The 20657-nt window shown below is 67.8% G+C and overlaps 1 protein-coding gene across 1 annotated transcript in view; it reads right to left on the bottom strand.

Moving 5' to 3' along the window:
* Nucleotides 1-4293: 4293 nt before the first annotated feature.
* CTNNBL1 (catenin beta like 1) overlaps nucleotides 4294-20657 on the bottom strand; it is a 63779-nt gene continuing 47415 nt past the window's right edge. The window contains exons 12-16 of the mRNA XM_044455111.1: nucleotides 13841-13938; nucleotides 12286-12366; nucleotides 7626-7763; nucleotides 6797-6869; nucleotides 4294-4513 (exon numbers count right to left, since the gene is read on the bottom strand). Of these exons, the coding sequence (XP_044311046.1) occupies nucleotides 4425-4513; nucleotides 6797-6869; nucleotides 7626-7763; nucleotides 12286-12366; nucleotides 13841-13938 (479 nt within the window). The 3' untranslated portion in view covers nucleotides 4294-4424. The remainder of the gene's footprint in view (nucleotides 4514-6796; nucleotides 6870-7625; nucleotides 7764-12285; nucleotides 12367-13840; nucleotides 13939-20657) is intronic.

The raw sequence follows: 20657 nt of genomic DNA, 5'->3' as shown, positions 1-20657 counted from the left end.
CCCAGCCTCCTTGGGGGCTCCCGCAGCTCTGCCCCCTCCATGCGCCTCAGTCCAACACGCTCCGCAAAGAGTTTCTCAGCCACCTCTTTAGTCAAACCAGATTAGAGCTGGAGACAAGAGAAGATGGCCCCAATCCAGGAGGCAGAAAGAGGCTTCTTGCCTTCCTGTGTACATTGCACACCACTGTGCCCCCCCCCCCCCCCGCAGCACAGGCCAAGCGGGCGAGGAAGGCGAAGCCAGCAGGGAAGGCAAAGGTGGCCCTCCGGGTCTCCGGCACGATTCCTCTTCGTGCCCCGCGTTCCTACAACACGTGATTTGAAGGGAGCAGCTGCAAGGAGTTTTGGAGGAGCCGCCGGGCTCAGAGCCGAGGCCCACGGATGCCCAGCCCACCCTGCTGTGCGAGGCAAGACGGCTCTCGGCAGGGCAGGGCAGGCTGAGCCGAGAGTCCCTCCCGTCTTTTCATTTTGTTCAACTGGCATCATTTCAATTAAGCACTTGATTGAGTTGAACTGAAAGATCTGGGGAAGATGCCACCTGGGCACACGCACCTCAGGGTGAGAAGATCGTGAGCGCTCTCACAAAATGGCTGCCCCGGTCAGCGTTCATTCAGAGTGGCCATTAAGTCAGAGATGACTTGACGGCACATGACAACTGCAACTGGAAGGGGGCCTTTTTCTCCCCCGGCACACACACCCGATCTCGGACATGCCTCAGGGAGAGGCATCACACAACCGCCAGGAAGAGGCCAGCGGAGAGACCAGGCCCGACAGACGGGGAGCCGCTTGCTGTGCGGAAGCCCCTTGGCTGGCTGGCTGGCTGGAGCCCCTGGGAGCTGCTCTGCGGCAGTGATAGTGCGCAAAACTGTGAATCCACCGGCCAAGCAGGCGGGCCGGGCAAGTGGGCAAGACCTTCTTAACACGCCTCTGTGGAAGTTCGTCTGGGGAGAAGGCGTCCCTGCGCTTCTAGGTCTCGCTTGGCGGAGGCCCTGGTGCTCCCCCCTTCATCCCACATGCCAAGCAGAAGGTCCTCGCCTCTGGGGGCTCCTGCTTAACAAACTTGCTGGGGAATTAAGCGGGCAAGGCTGGCGCGTTTGCACCAGCAGGAGCGGAGCGCTGGGCTGGCTCGGCCAGCTTCCCTTTCACGCTCAATTACTCGCAGCCTCCAGGGCCGAGGAGCGGCTGCAGCCCCCGTCCGTCCGGCTGGTGCGGCTTTCTGGTGAGACGCCAAGAGGCCAGACGGCGGCCCGAGGGGATCGCGCTCGACAAGCTAGATTACAATGGAGCCGTGGGCAGGGGGAAAAGCCATTTCGCAGATGCCGTCTCGCCAGGGGATCGTTGCCCAGATCCTTCCCGCCGCTCCTCCTCTGCCGCGCCCCTGCTCCAGACGCAGCCAACGGTGCCGGGGCCCTGTGGGAGCCCTGCAGAATTCGGCGGCTGTGAAAAGGGGAAGGGGAGCTGGAGGCCGCTCCCTGCGGCTCTCCGTCCCACCGAGGCGAAGAGGCCCCCTGCCTGGCGAGGGCGACGGGCCTCGTCCCTCGCCTGCCCTGCTCTGCCCTGCCCTCCAGGGAGAGCTGGGGCGCACCTTAGAGCGCGCGGGCGCTGCGTGCCCGTGCGCAGGCAAGTTCAGGCGAAGAGGCGCGTGGCGCAGCTGGTCTTGGAAGCCCCGCAAGGACCGGAGCGGCCGCCTCCGAGCCGTGGCACAGGCCCCGAACGGGGCAGCGGTAACGCGAGCCGGGGCAGCTCGGCCCCTCGTGGCCTCGTTGTCGTCCAACCGACCAGGCGCCGGAGCTGCGACCGCCCTGCAGGGCCCGCCCGCCTCCTGCTGCGCGGCGCAACGGCAGAACGCACGGCGCGCCCCAGGCGCCCTGCGCACCGCCTCTGGCGCTGCTCCAGAGGGTGGCAGGTGCGCGGCCTTGCCGGGGCTTTACGCGCTGTAATCCTCCCGAGCCTGATCTTGGCATTCATCCGCTAATAGGTTTAAAGGGAATTACGCACAAAACTTTCTCCATGCATCCAGCCCCGGCCGGGGAGGAGCTTGGGCTGCGCGCCCGGGGAAACGCAGCTACTCCTGCGCAAGCCCGCGGGGAGAGCGAGGCGGAGCGGCTTCCGCAGAGGCGGATCCGCGGCCCGCCGAGCCCAGTGCTTGTGCCGGCTGCCCGTGGATCGAGGCCCCGCCAGCTCGGGGCCGGCCCGCGAGGCTGCTTGGTCTGCAGGCCAGGCGGGCTCCTGGGGGGCAGAGGGCGGGATCCCCGCACGTATGCCGCCCCGCAGCGCTGGGCAGGCCTGGTGCCCCGCGCCCCTCTTGGCCTCCCGCTGCTCGCAGGAGCGCCTGGCCGCCTCTGCCCTGCTTCCCCGGGCCACCCCTCCCCGTTCCCGCGCCACTCCAGCTGCGGGAGCCCTGCCTGACCTAGACCCCTGCCCGGCGCCAACCGAGTAAGATGCACGGCGGGCGGCCTGCCGGTTTCCCGAAGGCCAGAAACAGCCTCCCGTGCGGCACCAAGCGAAGCAGCGGTCGCTGGGCACCAGCCTCAGCCCGGCCCCCCAACGAGCAAGCTGGCAAGGTGCCGGGGGGGGGGGCGGGAAAGGGGGCGACAGCGCTGCCCCGCTGCACATCACAGGGCCCGTGCTTCATGCCTCCAACATCTGGAGCCTTGCTTGTCACCCGTCTGGAGTGGGAGATGCCAAGATTGCTTTGTGTGCCGATAAGCGATGGCATTTCCATTTTTTTATAATCCCCTCAAACGCTTCTTTCATTTGGGAGAAGAAAAGAGAAGGAAGAAAGGAGGAAGGCAACAAGCAGCCCCCGCAGGATTAATCCTCGCGGGCTTTGGGGCGGCGCCGGCTCTTCTTACGAGGGCCCCCTCGGCCGGGAAGGGACCGCTCCGCACCCCCGGCCCTCTGGCACACGCTTCCGGGGCCCGTGGCTGTCAGGCCGTCAGTGGGGCTGCCCAGAGCCACTCGCGGTGACTGGCCCATGGCACGACGGTTTGCTCCAGGCCCGTCCCCGCCACAGCAGATGCCGGCCACGTGAGCCGCCTGGCAGAGTGGCCGCTGTGCCCAGATCCTGCCTGGGAGTCCTCCTCCCCGGGACCTGCCTTGCCCAGCAATGGGGCTGCAGTGCGTGGCGAGCAGGCGCCCCGCCTGCTGCCCCAGAGGCAGGTGCCCCAGCAGCTTCCTCGTCCCCCGCTGCCCTTCCGCCCAGGAGCCCTCCCCGCCCGCTGGAAGGGGCTCGGGATGGGCCTGCCAGGACGCGGCCTTGTCCCCCCTGCAGCGCCCTGGGACGCCAGCGGGAGCGAGGGGGAGGGAGGCAGAGCCTGCTGGAGCAACAGAGGCCCTGCCCATCAAGGGGGCGGTCCTTGGTGCAGGGGGATCTCTGAGGGTGGCCCTGCAGAGGGCGGCTAGGCGTGCCCACGGATGGCCGTGGCACCTGCCCTCCAAGCCCCTCTCCCCTGCTTGCCCTTCGGCCCACCGCCCTACTCTGCCTTGGGAAGGCCTGGCGGGGCGCGTGCCTCGAGAACGAGGCCAGGCAGGGGAGGTCCGGAGGTCCGGAGCTTGCGCATTTTCTAAATGGCACCTTCAAAGCCATCACGGCAGACGGGAAGACGAGGGGAAATGCAGGCAAGGAGGGGCTCGACTCAGAATCCACGATGAGGAGCAGAGAGGCAGTGGGGGAGAAATCGCTCCGGCAGCTCATGACGGGGAAATGCAGGGGGCCGAGGAGAAAGCGGGCGAAGAGCCAAGGCGCAGCGGGAAGGCACGTCCCGCCCAGGCTCGAGAGGAGCTGGGAGTGCGAGGGAGCCCCCCTGCGGCGCCCGACCCAGCGCTCGCCGGCCGGATCCCCCCACAACAGGCTCCTCCTGTGGTGCATGGAGCAGACGTGTGTCGCACGGGCCGTGCTCTGGAGCAGTTCACACCCGGCCTCTCTGAGCGTACGGCTCTTGCTGCCAGGGGCCGAGGCTGGGGAGAGGCGCTTCAGCCTTCCCAACAGGGAGCGCGGCGTGCCAAGGCTGGGGAAGCCCCAGGAGCAGGACCCCCACTGGCGGTCCAGGGGCCGCTGCCAGTGCTGCCGCGAGAGGGGGATGGGCTCCTGGCTGCCACTCCCATCATCCCCAGCAAGGGCAATGAGGGCTGGTGAGGATGGGAGCTGCATTCCAACATCTGGAGGGCAACGTTTTGGCCACGCACCACGTTTCTGGAAGGAAAGGGCCGCGGATTCACGCACCCACGGCCCGGCTGTTCCGTCCCAGGGGGCAGGCTCATGCGATGCTCCCAAGCAGAGAATTAGGCGGTAAACTTGAAAACAAACAAACTCTTTAATGTCTCAAAAAGTCACAAGAGGCTCCGTGTCTTCCAAAAGTCCTGCGCGATTCCAGGTGCCTGGGCTTGCGGCCTCTGCCAGGCAGCCCCTGGGCTGGATGAGGCCCCTCAGAAGTTCTCCAGGAGCTCCACGATCCGCTTCTGCTCGCTTTCTCGGAATTCCGGGTTCTTCCCGTCCCCGATGTTCTCCGCGTACTCTGCAACGAGACGGGAGGCAGGCCTGGGCAAGATGCGCAAGCGCAAGGGTGGAGGAAGCAGGTGACCGGCGCACGGCTGGGTGGGGTGGCGCCGGTTCTTGGGAACGTGCCCCTGGTCCCGTTAGGAAGCCCTCGGAGACGACGGGATATCCCCATGCACACCGCAAAGAGTCCTCCTCCCCCGGCCGTGGGCGTCTATTCCCTCCTCGCAACTCCGGCGATCAACCCACACGGCCCAGATGGCCGCGTGTCGCGGGCAGCCTGTGCGGCAACGAGCCGGTCGCGTCGGGGAGGCCGGAAAGGCGGGCGGCGACTCGGTCCAGATGGCGCAGGCAGAGCGGCGCTCACGCCGGGGAGTCTGGCCACTGGACCGCGACAGGCTTCCCGCCCGCCTCTGACCCGCTCGTCAGAAACGGGCCGAGCCGGACTGTTTCCGCAGACGCCCGGCTCCAAGGTGCGCCGCAGTCCACTCGGCATATCAGCGCCGAGCCATCTGGCAAGCAGGGCTGCTGAAGTCGGGGCCCCACCGTGCCGGGGAGTCTTTCTTAGAATGCGCCAGAGATGCGAGTCCACAAGCGGACTCGGCTCGCGCCATGCCGAGCCCACGCCAGCGCGGGGCCAATGAGCACGAGTCTGGGGGAAGGGGTCACGCACACGCAGCCCCTGCGCTCGGCTCCCTGGACCCAGGGAGCAGGCCAACCACAGGGCGCGAGGAGAAACGCGATCTGAGGAAAGTGGGCAGCCAGCAGCCCTTCAAGAGGCGATCCAGGAGGACAAGGCAGGCAACTCTGAGAGACGCCCAGAGGAGACCCCTGTGCTGCCCCACCTGCCACCCCCTCCTGAATGGGGGCCACGCTGGTCATGCCAGAGGCAGACCACCCCCCAGCGGGGAGGAAGCGAGCCTTTCCGGACCCCAACGGCCCTTGTGCGGGCTGGCGGCCCCCACGTGCCCCCCCCCCGCCGGCAGAAACCAGCTCCAGGGCGCCTCTGCCCACCTCCGCCTCTGGAGGCACACGGAGAGCCGGTCCCCTCCCTTGCATCTGAAGCAATCTTGGCCCTCCCAGGAGACCCATCAGCTGTCAGGCTGCCGGAGAAACAGGGAAAATATGTAGGCCATAAAAATCAAACTAAAAAACAGGCTTCCAATTAGCATGCAAAAAAGCAGGAGGGGGGGGAGCTGCGTGTGCCGCCCCGGCCGTGGCCCAGGTGGGGGTCTGGGCTGCTTCTTGGGGGCTGCGGCTCACTGCTCCCCAGCCCCCTCCCCAAAGACCGAGCCCGGCCAGTCTCCCCAGCCCCCACGCAGCCGCTGAGCCAGCAGGAGGCGCGGCAGGCACGGCGTGGGACCCCCACGGCGCAGCAACGCGGAATCCCGCCCTCCCCCACAGGATGCGCCGCGCCGGCTGGGCGCCATAATTGCCAGCGTGACGCGTCCCCCTCCGCACGAAGTTTTATCCTCCCGCCGTGCGGAGCGGAGCGGCCCGGGCCGGCGGGGAAGGGCGGGTGGCAGGGCAGCCCCGACGCCGGGTGCTCCCCCGCCGAGAAAGTGGCAGAGCGCTGCCCGTGACACGCGGCCCCCGCGAGGCTCGCCGCGTCCCTCGGCTGGGGCCTCATCGGCGAAGGCCATTTTCTGAGGCGCCTCGGTCTTTCTGTTCCTGCCATTTGCAAATCAGCGACTGCAGCTCTGAATCTACACCGCTGCTGGGTTTTATCTTGCTTTTATGCCAAGCCTGCCCTGGCCACCGGGTTATGCAGAAACGCCATAAAGAAAAGGCAAGAAGCGCTCTCGGCATCCCACCAGGAGCCTCGCCGCCAAGGTGGAGAGCCGTGGCTGCCCGAGCACCGAGCAGAACGGCAGCCACGCTTTTCAGCGGCAGGGTGGCTCTGCCATCAGCCCACCGCATAAGCCCACCGGGGGCGGTGGGGGAGCGGCTCCCGGCCCGCAGGAGCGTGCCGTGGCTCTGCCACAGCCCTTTCTCCGAGGCACGGAAAGCAGGCTCTGCGTGGAGGTGCAGCCAGAGCGCCCCCCACCCACGCTGGCAGCGGCCACGCTTGCCCTCCGAGCGGGACTCCGAGGCAGCGGCCCGTCCTGCACCGGGGACGGCCTTGCCTTCCGCGCTTCCACTGGGGGCCGAGGGCTCCCACGGAGGGCCGCTCCCAGGCTCCGAGCGGGAGGACGGCGGGCCTCCTCCCGGCCCGGGCTCCGCACCCACGCTGCCGTCCATGGGTGAGCCTGCCCGGGCTGCCGGGACACGCCACGCTTTCCGCCCCAGTTCAAGAACGCACCTTTGATGATGTGCCGAACGATTTTGACGGAGCTGCCCCGCATGTTCAGAATCTGATGGACTCGCTGGCGAATCTGGCCAGAAAACAAAGGCGCGGAAAACCGGCGTCATTCTCGTGGAAACAGGCAGGCCCGGCGGAGCTGCAGCCGCTTGCAGCGTTCTGGGGAGCAGCCCGGCGGAGGGCCCCCCACGCCCCGCGGCCCACCTGGCGCCAAGGACCCCACGCCTGGCAGGGAGGGGCCTGCTGGCGGGCTGGGAGGGAGCCCGGCGCCCGGCGAGGGAAAGGCGGCCACGCACACCAGGGCGGTGGCTGCCCCGGGGACCGGGCGGGGGGCAGGCCCTCCCGGCACAGCTCTGCAGGGAGCCCCCCAAGCAGCGAGGCGAAATGCCGCACGAGCACCAGGGCTGAGCCGGCCGGGCCTCCGCACGCCTGCCCCCGCGCAGCATCCGCCATGCCCCCGCCGCCAGGGGCCGCCTGTGGGGCGAAAGGGGCGGAACCCCCAGCCGCGCTCCACAGCACACACCCAAGGGGGGCCCCCAGGAGCCTGGCTGCCCCGCTGGAAGCGCGAGGCAGGGAAAAGCGGGAGGGCGTGGGGGTCCGGCGAGGCCCCCTTCGAGCGCTCCGCCCGACCGCGCTCGCTCTCCCTCTCATTCACCCGAACAGGGAAGCCCCTCGGGCCGCAGGGCGGGAAGCGCCTCGGGCCCTGCTCGACGGGAGGCAGGGCCCTGAGCGCCTTGCGGGACCCAGGCGGGACGTGTGCCCCCCGCGGCGCAGCTGCCCCCCAGGCCAGCGATCCCCCCGCCGCCTCTGCACGCGGCACGGCCCTCACCTGTGGGATGCTGGCGCTGCAGATCTCGGCCATGACGTAGCAGACAAGCTGCAGGGCGAAGAGGCCGGCGTCCAAGCGGCGCAGGTAGAACTCGTCCTCCATGTCGTCGTCGATGATCTCTCCGCGGCGGACCATGTCCTGCAGCGAGGCGGGCAGCTGAGTCGCGCAGAGCCGCGGGAGGGTGGCCCCGGCCCCCGGAGACCCGGCGCCGAGCCCCTCGCAGGGCAGGCGGGGCCCGGCAGCAAGAGGCAGGGAGGGCCGGACAGGGGGGCCAGGGCCCCGCGGGGCTGGCTGCACGCCTGCTCCTGATGGGAGCGGGCCCAGCATCTCCGGACGAGCCCCAGCACGGGGGGAGAGGCCTGCGAGTCGCGCCAGAGACCGCAGCCTGGCCCCGGGTGCAAGCGGGGGGGGGGGGGGGAGAGCCACGCGCGAGGCCACGAGATTCGCAGAGGCTCCTCCCCGGCGGAAGGCAGGCCCTGGCGGTGAACTGCAGGAAGGGCGAGCAGACAGGCCCCCGCAGCCCGGGATCCGTGCCCTCGCCCGCTGGAGGACCGCCGGGGCCGCCCTCCCTGGCACGTGCCCGGGCCGTCTGCAGAGCCGCAGCAGCTCCCGCCACGCCGACCTTTCACTCTGCTCACACGGGGATGCTGGTTTGCGGACCCGAGTGCTCCTGCCGCCCGCGTGATTTATGAGGCGGGGGCCCGGCAGGTGGCACTTTCTGCCGGAGCAATATTTCCTCATTAGAGCGCTGCTGCCGTCCCTGCGAAGCGCCGCGTGAGCGCCGCCCCCCGCTCTGCGTGCCGCGGGCAGGAGGGAGGCCAGCCGGAGGCAGGCGGGGGGCTCCCAAAAACGGCTGCCTGGGCGACAGAGGTGGCAGGAGCCAAGACGGCCGCCGGGTCCGAGCCCCTGCCGAGTGCAGGTCCCCCGGGCAAACCAGCCCCCTCGGAGGCCGTCCGGCCGCCTCTGGAAGGCCTCCAGGGAGGAGAGCTGCCCCCTCCCCAGGCCGGGGGCTGCCCCGCCCTGCTTCTCCCCCCCTCAGGAAGCGCTTCCCGATGCCCAGCTGGAGCCCGGCTTCCTGGGCAGCGCCTCTGCACCCTGTGACCTCCAAAAATTCCCGGATCCCTCCCAAGGGCCTGGAAGGGTGGTGGAACAGCCTCCACCGCCACCTGCCCATAGCTGAGAGGGAAATCCTGTCCCCTCAGGCCTGGAGCTACGGGCACTGGGCAATCCCAAGACCTCTCCTGGGCGCCTGCACAAAATGGCTGCCAGGGGAGGTGTGGCCAAGGGCCGGTAAGCTGGCCAGAAAATGGAGCGCAAGGCAGGGTGCGGGGGGCCCCGACACGCGGTCTGGGGGCCTCTCACTCACAGTCCCTGTGTCGCCCGGCTGCAGCTGCAGGTGGGAAAACAGCAGTGTTTCCGGGGAGGGCGCCAGGGTGGGCCCCGGGAGAGGGGCCGCCAGGCAGGCTGGTGCCCGTGGCTGCCATGCTGCCTGCCCTGTCCTGGCCAGCTGTGGCAAAGGTGCCAGGGGCTTGGTGACCCCAAGGCAGCCGCAGGCAGGGTCCGCCAGGTGGGAAGGGCTGCACACTGGAGCGCCCTTTGCCGATGGTCCGTGGGGCCCTTGCCACTCCAGCCTCGGCAAGCGCCGGTCTCCTCCCTCGGAGGCCCCGAGCCCCTCGGCTCCCCCTCTTCCGCTCCCCGCTCCCCCCAGTCCTGCCAGGAAGCAGCCGCCCCAAGGCCTGAATCCTGCAACGAGCGCTGGCAGCGATACCACGGCTATTTACGAGCCGTGGCAGGAGCATTCCCGTCAGCCGCGATTCCTGCCGATCTGCCTTGACAGCTCTTGAATTTTCAAACGTGAGCAGCGAGGCTTCCGGAGCCATCAGCCCTGCCAGCGCCAGTTGACGTCTGAGCCGCCAGGTGCACGGCACCTGCGACCCCGATGGCGACCGAGCTGCGAGCCAGGCCTGTTGGCCGAACTGGCGGCGCACGGGGGGCTCTTCCGCGGGGAACGCGGACCCAGGGCATGCGTCGCCAGCACCGGGGATGCAGCCGAGGCCGCCCGCAGACGCGTGGGAGTGGCAGTGCCATGGGGGCCCCCCCAGCCCGGCTAACCAGCACTGCCGCGCCCCCTCCGGATGCTAATCCCCGGGGACGCCCGACAGCCAGCCAGCCAGCCAGCCTGCCTGCCTGCCTGCCTGCCGCTCTCTCAGAGCCGTCAAGATGCGCATCTGCCGGTGAGGGCGCAGGTGCCGTTCCTTATCTGCTGCCAGGCGCCCTGCGCTGATGGGAGGCGACAGCGATCAGACGGGCGCCCGTGAGGCTGAGGCAGGCGCCCCACGCTAATGAGGCGGGACTGGCAGGGGCGCGCACAGCACCCGGAGGCGCTCGGAGCTGGGGAGGGGGCCTGCTGCCACTGCCGCCGCCACTGCCGGGAGCCGGGAGGCATCCTTTCCCCCTTCCAGGGAGAGCCGGCCCTCTCGCCCTCCCCAGGTCATCCGCGCCACTGCAACTGCAGGCGGGGAGCCGGTGCTGCGGGAGCGCAGCCGGCAGCGGGAGGGTGCTGGCCAGGTCTCCCTCCTCCCCAGCCAGACCGCCCTGCGTCCCACCGTGGGCTGTGGCTGTGGCCGTGACGCCCACCACTCACGCTGCCACTTTCTGTGGCCAGGGGGAGCGGTGGCCGTGCAAGTGCTGGGGCTGCTCTGCGTGGCGGGAATGTGTCTGACCCAACTGGCCCCCCCCCACCCAGGCGCCTGCACTTTGCAGGCACAGGGCAAGGCCGCCGAAGACCCCTGGCTGCGGAACGCCGGCGGGACCCTCCCGGCCACGGCCAACCCCAGCTGTCCCAGCGACAGGTCAGCGAAGGCCGGCCATGCTCGGACAGCCCCCGGGGCCCCTGCTGCGAAGCGCGCCACGCCGTCATCTGCAAGCCCCGCAGACCGCCCTGCGGTGGCTCCTTCCTCCCTCCGGCATCAGCCGGGCCAAATCCTTCCTGCATGGGGAGGAAAGAGGAGCGGCACTCAGACCGGAGCCGCTGACCGGAGCCCGAGAGCAGCCGTGCGGGGCCCTCCCCAGGCCCAGAGCTGTGCCCACGGCCTGAGGCAGCAAAAGACGCTGGCCCTGCCAGCGCTCGGCGGCAGGACGTCAAGAGCCGGGCCCGGGGAGGAGACCCAAGGGCTGGGCCCCGCTGCCTCACGGGCTCCTCGTCGCAGGAACACGCCGGGCTGCCTTCGCCCACATCCGTCCCGCTGTGCGCGGGTCACGCAAGGAGGCGCTCAAAGCCAGGAAGGTGCTCTGCAGCCGAGGATGCTGGCAGCTCCCCACTGATCTTGAGCACCGGCTGATCAGGCACCGGATGCGGGACTCGCGCCTCCCCCCGCCTGCTGGAGCACGGCCAGGGCGGCCCCTCGGGTGGCTGGCGGATCCCATCGCGCTCGCCCGCCTGCACCTCCCCAACCCGGGCCCGCGAGTGCTGGGCCGTTCACACCACCCCCCGGGCCCCCGGGCCTGGAGGCTGCCTGTGTTCCCTCCGGCATCGCAAGTGCTCGGCGGAGGGCCTCGTGGACGAGGGGCTGCGCTATGGGCAGCCCTACACGGGCTGGGGGGGCGGGCAGACCCCTTCTGGCTCGACCCGGGGGGAGCTGAGCGGCTGGACACTGAACAGCCAATCTCGGCGCCCTGCGCGGACGCCGCGCATTCCTCGCCCCGCAGATTAACTCCCGCCACCACCTCCAGCCCTTGCCACAACGCAAGCCGTTTGCAGCGGCACGAAATGCCAGGTTCATTCCACTCCCCCATTTAACCACCAGACCTGGGATGCCACTTCACTTCCAGGCACCCCGTTTCTCCCTTTCAAGGATGGAACGACTTAACTGTGCCACAATTAGCATCTAATTTGTAAGTCGTTATGGCGCAAAGTATCCGGCGAGAGCGTTTTATTGAATAAACCTGCTGAGCATAATTTTCGCACAGAACTAAGAACCAATGCATTTCCCCGCCTCCTGCCTCGGCCTCCCTTCTGCAGCGATCGCGGCCAGGGCTTGATAATTGCGCCTCATTTCCGAGGGAGTTAAGAGCTAAGGGGCTTATCCCCTTTCCCGAAGAAAGGACGCAGCCAGCCAGAAATAAGACGAGGTGTTCTACCCACAAGCCCCTGCGTCGAGATTTTCTGGACTGTGCCCGGTGGAGAACAAAGGGGCACCTGCGGCGGCCCAGCCCGAGGGGGAGCCCCCGCCCTGCCGCCGTGCGCTGGGGCGGCCCCACTCCTCTCAGTCCGGCACAAAGCGTCTCGCAGTCAGCCTGCCGCCACTGAAGGGCACCTGCGTTCCCCAAGCCAGCCCGCCGACACTGCCCCGGGGCGCCTGCTCCCGAGGGCAGGCCAGCCTCTCTGCCCACGAGTGGCCCTGCCGCCTCCCTCGGGGGCCCAGCAGGAGAGCTCCGGCAGCAGGGGCCGCCGCTGAGGGAGGCGACAGCAAGGCCACGACCCCGTCCCGGGCCAGGGGCCTCCCCGGGCATCACCTGTCCGCACAGCGGCCACCCAGGACCCTGCCGGACGGAGTGAGCAGAGGGCCACGGGCTGCTCTGTGGCCACCCCTCCCCTGCACCCAGGAAGGGAAGGGAAGGGAAGGGAAGGGAAGGGAAGGGAAGGGAAGGGGTTACGTACGTGCTTTTCTCCTTCGATCTTCTTATCCGCGGCTTGCATCGCGTCCAGGTACTTGAAATACAGCTCCATCAGTCTGTCCACCTGGGCGTGGGGGAGAGACACAAGAGGGGTCCAGATCACCGGGGAAGACAGGCGGTGCTCGTCCTGCAATCCGGAGGGAGCCGGAAACACGGGAGCCCCCGGCCTCCCGCTCGCCAAACGGGGCCGGGTTCGTCAACCGCATCTGAACGAGAGGGCGGCGGTCTGCTTTGCCGCATGTCAGGAAGCCCTCGGGCGGCCGGGAGTGGTCTGGCAGGGGCCCCACACGGCCCCCACAACCTGTCAGCTCCGCCCTACTCCTGCCTGCCCCCCTGCAGCCCCCGCTCTGGCTCAGGACTTCGGGCGGCCTGGCTCCTGCGCTCCAGCGTCTTGCCGAAGCACTTCGTGGCACTTCGCAGACTCGGAGAAGAGCAGCGCCGGAAGCGGCCCGACGCCCGGCGGTCCAGCCCCCGCTCCATCCCACTCGGGGGACTGTCCAGGTGCTTTCTGAAGCCGCAAGGAGGGCAGGAAGGCCACGCCATCCCGCCCCCCGGAACGTGGTGGGCCGAGGCACCCCGGCAACGCCATGGCCAATAGCCGATGAGGGACTCCCCCTCCTCTGGCCTTCCGGGGGAAAGGAACTGCTTTTAATTGGAGGAATTCCAGCAGCAGCATTTTAGCGGCACTTTGGGGATACCCACTGCTCTCTCTGCCGAGCCAAAGCGGCAGAAGCCCCTCGGGACGGCTGTGCAGGCCCCCCCGCCAGTGCCGACTCACACGCACTTCCGCCTGGCCCCCCGCTAGCGCGGCACTGCTGGCCTCACGGCCCTGCTAATCGATTCCAGAAGTCACCCTGCGCGAGCTCCTATTTCCAGGAGTACGGAAAGCGCCACTGAGCCCGACCTGTCGAAAGGCTGGTGTCGCCTTGGCAGCTCCTGACCGCATCTCGTTTGCCAGGAATCCCGGGGGGAGCGTCGCCACTGCCAACTATCCACTTAGCCGTGGCGAGCTGTGGGCGAGGGGGCAGCTGAGCGCAAGATGGGCTGCGCCGGACCTCCCAGCATGCTGTGCTGCTTCCGCGCAGGCCGCCAGATGCCGGCACGGGGGTCCCGGGCGTCACCGGCAGTCCGGCCTGCAACAGCCCTCTGCCTCCTGCCTCCACTGAGGCGGCCCCGCTCCCAAGCCAGGTGAGGGGTCATCTGGGGAGGGGCCGAGCCATAGCGCAGCAGCGGCGACTTGGAAGGGGAGGCCGCGGTTGCCCCGCTCATCCGGGGGCTCCCAGGGGGACTCTGGCCCAGTCACTGCCTCTCAGCCTAACCCACCCTGCAAGGCTGTTGTCAGGATGGAACCAAGAGCAGCGGGGGGCTGCGCGAGCTGCCCGGGATGTGGCTGCAAAGGCGAACAGCCAGACCCGCATGACGGAGCGCAAGGGCAGTGAGGACACCGGCTGCTCCTCCCGCGGAGGCGGCGCCCTGCCCCAAGCCTAGGGGCCACGTCTCCCGCCAGACCCTCCGTCCCCAGCAGCCCTGCACCTCACCTTCTCGCTGTCGTTCTCCGTGAATTTGTTGAGCAGCCGCGTCCTCTGCTGGCCCCGCAGATTCCGCAAGAGGGAGGCCAGGATGGAACAGACGTGCTCTGGGGACAGAGAGAGCGCGCCGGTGGGTGTGGATCGGGCCCCCCACAGCTGCCCCTCCCCGCCTGCCCGGCCGTGCCTTCTTCCATTTATTCAGCCACTTCCTGAGTGGCTGTCGGGGGCAAGACCCTCCAAGGACCCAGCACCACTCCCGTTCCTGTCCAGCCCCAGAGTGCACCACCCCATGGCGTGGCGCATAGCACATCACAGGGACAACCCGGGCCTGCAAGAGGCGCTCCTGGCTGGGGAGCTTCGGCAGGAGTGGGTTCTGCCCCGGGCTCAGCTCCATCCACAGAAAGGCTTTTGCGCCAAACACAATTCAACCCGAAAGCGGGGTGAAGGAGCGAGCGCTTCCGCCTGCTCCACAGCCAGCAGCTCTTGCCGGCCCAGGTGGGGTCTCCTCGCCCCGAGGACCCCAGCGCCAAGACGGCAGTGGCGCGGGCCCCCTTCAAGCGGAGGGAGGGGTGCTCATGGATACGGGGGCTCGCAGCGGTTCCCAGTGAGCATGCGCCTGCAACACGCAATCCGTCTGCTGTGCTTTTTTCCTACAGTGCCTTTTAAGGTAAATATTTGCAAGCGGCTTGCATAATAAAAAGCAAAATAAAACAAGTAAGGCAGCAATGCAGCTGCCCCCCCCCCCGGCCCCCATATAAGACCAGTCAGGACGTGGGCGCAGCAGCTGCGCGAATGAAGGCCTGGGTCAAGCCAAGCCCCGGTTCGAGCAGCAGCAGGAGCCTCCCCCCTCCCTGCGGGGTCTCCAGCTCCCCCCGGGCTTCCCCCGGCGGGCACAGTGCTACGGCCCCCAGCCCAGCCCTCCCCACACCTTCCTCCTGGTGGCCGGGCCCGCACCACCGCTGCTTCCCGGGAATCTCACTGAGCCCCATGTGGCCCAGAAGGATTCCTGGGAGACGAGGCTGCCCTCTGAGGCAAGCCCAGCTCTGGAAGGGACCCGCGCCTGCTTTGCGACACAAAGCGGGAGGGCAGCCGTGGTGGCGGGAGGGCGCCTGCGCTGCGCATGGATGTCCCCGCCCCAGCGGCATGCGTGCCTTCCACCACGGGGCGCTCGCTCCGGTTTGGGCGACGCGGGACTGGCACAGGGGCCCCGGGGGGGCATGGTTTGTGTGGGCCTGGACGCCATGCGCTGCATCTGCCCGTGTGCGCCCGGCTCCACGGAGACGCCCGGCCGGCCAGCCTCTTGCGTCCCCTGGCCTGCGGGAGCCTGAGCCCCGAATCCAGCCGCTTCCGCTGGCCACGGCACGCAGACACGGCAGGCTCCGCGTTGAGACACCTCTGATGCGGCTCCGACTGCTCGCTGCTGTCTTCGCCTTAATCTTGCTGATTAAGATGGATGAAGCAGAGGGGGCCGTAAAATTTGCCTCTGTTGCCTTGCCGGAGGAGAGGGGTGTCAGAACGCGTTATTTTTCAGAGAGGAAAATGCAATATACAGAGGAGAAGGATCACCTCCTCATTGCTGTCAAGACAGATTAACGCGAGTTTCCACAGCTCTGCCTGAGCCCTGGGGCCACAGGCAGCCGCGATCAATTGCACGCGGAACAAGCCATGCGCACCTGTTAAGAGGCGCCCGGGAAACAGATGGCCAGGGCCTGTGCTGAGCGGACCCAGCGAGAGGCGCGCGACCTCCCGGATCGGGGCCCCCATGCTCCGCACTCAGGCAGCGCAGACCGAGCAGGAGGAGGAGAGGCTGCCGTGCGCCGGTTTCATCTGCTGCTAAAAAACGTTGCTCCCTGAGCTACAGATTTCAGCCTGAGGTGGAGTCAATTTTTCATGCACCAAGGAGTCTGGCGGGAGGAGGAGAGGCAGAGCCTTGTGGCCGGCGTGCTCAGAGGCTCCGTCATCCCGCAAAGCAAGAGGCAAGGAGAGGTGGTCGGGCGCCACCTGTGCATCCACCACCCTCCGCGGCTGGCAAGCGCCTCCCTGAAGCAGCACTCCCGCTCCCGTGCGAGGAGCGCGAGGGGGCAACAAACCAGGCATCCCAGCAAGACCGTCTGCGAACAATCAAGAGCCCCAAGAGTTCTCTCTGCTCGCCAGACAGACGAGGAATCACCAGCACATCCCGGCTCTTGTCTGGCTGCCGGAAGCACCCAGAGCTGGAAGCACGGCAAGGAGCCCAGCCCTGGCCTCTGGGTTAGCCAGGAAAACACGCTTCGGAGAAATGGCACTGAACACTGTCAGGCAACCTGGCCCCCTGCAGAGGTTTTGGGCTACGACTCCCGGCATCCTCCCGCTCGTGGCCAAGCAGCCGCTCTCCCCGTCCTGCAGCACTTCCCCGCGGAACCCCAACCCGACCCGTGGCCTGCCCAGTGGGCAGAGCCCTGCCTCTGCAAAGCCAGGCGCGTGCGGCAGAACGGGGCTGCTGGGATCCCGGATTGGGGGGGGGGCGCTCTGGCTGCCGGCTGGACCCACGAGGGCAGCAGCGAGGGAGCGCCTCGAGCGCGGCCCAAGCAGAGGCGCCTGCAGCCGCTCGCCCTGGATCTCCCCGCGGCCGCAGGGCTTCCGCATTCTGCGGCTGCTGACAGGCCCTGGGCTGCCCTTCGGGCACCGCAGACGTGCCGGCAGTCCTGCGAAGGAAGCTCCCGGCAGCGGCATCGAGCAGCACAGCAGGGGGAGCTTTCGTGTGGCGGGGCGCCAGACCGGAGCTGAGCCGCTGGGGCCACCATGCGCTCTGCCGAGCCGGGGCCTGAGGGGCCCCGCGGGAAAGATGGCGGCGGGCTGGCATCTGCCTCTGCCGGAAGGGAGAGGCATCCCACCCCCCAGCAGGCAGTTCTCCAGCTGAAGCTGGGCTGGCCATTTTGGCGAGCCAAGCAAAAGAGCATGGCGGGGGCACAGCCCTCTCCCCAGAAAGGGCACGTGGAAAGCCCCGGCACTGGATGCCGGGAAGAGCCGCCAGGCACCCCCGGGAGCTGCCTCAGCCAGCCTGGCGGGGCGCGTGGAGGGGACACGCGAGGGGACGGTGGACGGGCAGGCGCTGTCCCGGGACCCGGGCATCGGACGTGGCTCTGCCCATGGGGGCACTGGGGCAAGATGGTCTCCTCTGCCTGGCAGCGAGAAGGGGGGGGGTTTCTGCGAGGCATGCGGTTGGGCCCAAGCTCTGGCGGGCCGCCTCTTGCAGGGCTGAGGAGTTGGCGGTGCTCCGGCATGGAGCTGAGGTCCCTCGAAAGCGCGGTGGCCAAGTGTGGACGTGCAGCCGAGGCCGGGGCACCCCGTGGCTTTGCACAGAGGACGGCGTGCACCCTCCCGCATGCCCAGAAAGGGCCGGGCAGGAGCCCAGCCGAGGCGCCGGGGCACCACGGCTGCCGCTCAGGGCCAGGCACCCCGGGCCAGCGCTCGGCAGCCGGCTTCCTTCCCCCGCAATCTCGGAAGCACGTTCCGCGACGCCGTCCGCGCTCTCAGGCTGGCATCGCCGATCCAGACAGGCATGGCCAACGTGCCCGGAAGGCGAGGAGAACAGAGGCTTGCGGGCGTGGGAGGAATGCCAAGCGCCCCCGCCAGGGCAGTCCGGCCCACACGCGCCCACCCGCCTGCCTCCGGATCAGGTGTTCTGCTCAGGGCCGCTTCCGGCAGCTCATCCCGTCCATCCTTCTGCCAGTGGGCAAGGCAGTGCGGGATGCAGGCACTGTTTAAATCCGCTAATGAGATTGAGCTCGACTCTGGCGGAGTGCGGACTGATCTGTGCTGGGGCTGGCTGCTGGCTGGCAGCTGCGGCAGCAGGAGGTCCCGGAGATGCGTGCCTGCGCTTGCTCCCCCCCCTTGTTGTTTTCCTCCCTCCCCCACTTTGCATCGCATTATAATGGACATCTGCCTGGCAGGGGGGAAGGGAGGGGGCGGGCGGAGCGGAAGCATCGGCACCGCATGGGCGGAATACCGATGCTGGTCGAGACACCCGTGGAACCCCCCCCCCCCGATCCAGGCCCTGCTCCCCCCCACACACACACCCGCAGCACAAAGATGGGAGGCACGGGAACCAAGGAAGATGAAACGGCAAGGCGAAGAGCAGAGCGGGGGCTGCGGGGAGAGGTGCTTGTTAACAAGCGCTGGAGGAGCCAGGGAATGAAGGAACAGGAGAGGGAGGCGACGGGCGGGGTCTGCAGGCCCCTCCAGACTGCAGCCTGATTTCCAATGAGGAGCAGCCGGGACGGAGAGAAGCCGGCTTCGTGCCCTCCATGCCAATCCTCGCGCTGCTGCCGCGTGTCGGAACAGAAGGCGCTGCTGGCAGCGCCTCCCTCCTCTGTGGCTGCCAGAATGGGGGCGGTGGGGGGGCCCTCCAGACAGCACACGGCCTGCCCGAGCGATCTACCTGCAGGGGGAAGGGAGCCTCCGATTCCTGGCCTCCCCCCTCCTCCTGTGCTCCAGGTGCACGTGACATGTTTTGATCCCAAACCTGCGGCAGCGGCAGCGGTGGTGGCGGCAAACACTCCCTGTGCCACGTAGAGAGACGCTGGGCCATGGCAGCAGCCCGAGAGGTGCGGCCCCCCGGCCTGGAAGGCAGCATTCGCGGTCGGGTCGGGACAGCGTGCCCGCGATCGGCTCTTTGCCTCGGGGCTGCTGCCTGCGTGCAGCGTGGAAAGCTCCCTGCCGCTCCGGCCAGACACTTCTGGGGGATGCTCAGCCTCGCAGGGCAAGCTTCTCCTTGCGGAGGTGGGGCACCCGGGAAGTCAGTCCACGGCTGGGGGGTGCCGGCATCCGATGGATTCCCAAATGCGCTGGGGGTTTCCCGGCAGCCAGAGCCAGCGGTTGCTCCAAGGCCCTCAGGCCGCTGCGGAACGGTGAGGGACGAAGGGCCACGGGCCCAAGGGCTCCAGCGAGCTCTCTCGGCGGAGAGCCGAGAAGCTGAAGCGGGTCTTGGCAAGACCGGGATCGCCTGTTTTGGGTGGGGCTGTGCTCCCACGGAAGTTGGGGACAGGTTTCAGGGGGAGGCTGGATCTGCCTTGCCCCTGGCTGGGGCACCCACAGCCAGCTTCGGCGGGAGGGCCCAATCCTGGACAGCACTACTTTGGCCAGGGTGATCCACGCACGGGCAACTTCACCGCTGGGCCACTGCAGCTGCATCCGGTTCGGGAGCTGCCGCTGGTGCACAAGGTGCCCGCCAGGGTGCTCAGCGGAGCGGGGCATGTACCACCCTGTGCCGGAAGCGCTGCCCCGGCTGCCTACTACCTCCGGAGCCAAAGAGCCGCAGGGCCACAGAGGCCGAGCGCCACGCCTTCTAGCACAGGGCACCTGTGGAGGAGACTGCTCGCCCTCCTACTGTCTGGAACGCCCACAGGTGGCTGAGGCTGCCCCACCGATCTGCCGCCTCGTTATGGCCGCCGCGCCGGCACTGCCGAGACCCAGCGCCCTTCTGCCCCGCCATGCCGACTGTGCGCCACCGGAGCCGCTGCTGCGCTTTGGAGGGGGACCGGCTCCTCCCGGCAGGGCATCTTAACATTCCCAGCACACGGCTCTCACTGCCCGCCAGGGCTCAGCAACACGCCAGAAATGAGGTCGCAGCCTGCCTCCCACACGAGTGTCTTCCCTTTCATATTATCCAAGCCCAAGTATTTAGGCAATTAACAAATTCATTTTCTTCAAGCTACTTGACACCTTGATTCATTATGTCTGCGGTGCTCAGAGTGAGATGCATGCCTTGGTGGCGAGCTGCCTCTCACGCTCAGTGCAGGGTGTCCGCGTGGCCTGCCGCAGGGAAAGCCACGCCGGCAGCTGGGGGAGCGGGGGGCAGCCCCCCCGCGGCCCAAGGGCACCTTCTGTGGCCAGGCCAGGCCCAGAACTACCAGGTAATGGAGGAGTCGGGTGCAGGTCCGCTTTGTGCTCCCAACTCCTGCGGGAAGCGACCTCGGGGAGGCACGGCAACCCCGATGAGCTGGCAGCCCCCGCGAGCATGCTGGTGGCGAGGGGGCAGGGATCCCAAGGCCTCTGGAGGGTGAGGGTCAAGGTGACGGCCCACACGGTCGCCCCGGGGCTTGACAGGGTGGCTGCTGGGCAGCATCCTCTGCATGTGCCACGACCCCCGTGATCTCTGGGTGGCTCAGCACGAAGGCCGAGGCTGGAAACTGGCAAGAGCGGGTGGCAGCCCTTCCCCCCATGCGGACTGGATACAGGCCACGTTCTGGTCCGCATGAAGAAGGGGCAGAGGACAAGTAACTGTGCCTAAATTGATGTTTTCATGAAGGGAGTTTGAGGAACTGAGGCAGATAGTGGTGACAGAAGGTAAACTTCTCAGCCTCATTGACAATCTGGAAATTAATAAATCACTGGGCCAAATCGGATCCTTACAGATCTCAAATATGCACATTTTGTCCTCGTTATTAAAATATGTAACATGCCCGTAAGAACAGACCATGTGGCAGGTAACTGGGAAGCAGCCGAAGTACCATCAATCTTTTAAAAGGGATGGGGGGAACCCCGGAAGCTACAAGCTCGTGAGGGTCCTGGTGAAGCTAAGTCAGATGAGCATGCAGGAAGAATCGCTGTGCTGAGGAGGAGCTGGCCAGCCTCCCCAGAGCTAAGCCCCATCCCTGACCCTTTCCAGGGCTTCGCGAGTGCCGGCGTGGGCAGGGGCGAGTCTACAGAAACTGGGCACTTGGATTCCCACAAGGCTGCTGGCAAAGTCCTCACCAAAGACTCCCGAGCCGGCTTAGCAGGCTTGGCGGAAGGAGGAAGGCCCCCCGGCGGATCAGAAATGGGTGCAACTCAGAGAGTGGGCATG

This window comes from Varanus komodoensis, unplaced genomic scaffold (assembly GCF_004798865.1).
Source record: "Varanus komodoensis strain SLA01 unplaced genomic scaffold, ASM479886v1 scaffold8, whole genome shotgun sequence".
Classification (NCBI taxonomy): Eukaryota; Metazoa; Chordata; class Lepidosauria; order Squamata; family Varanidae; genus Varanus; species Varanus komodoensis.
Note: the sequence above shows the minus strand (reverse complement) of the source record. Positions and strands in the feature narration are given on the sequence as shown.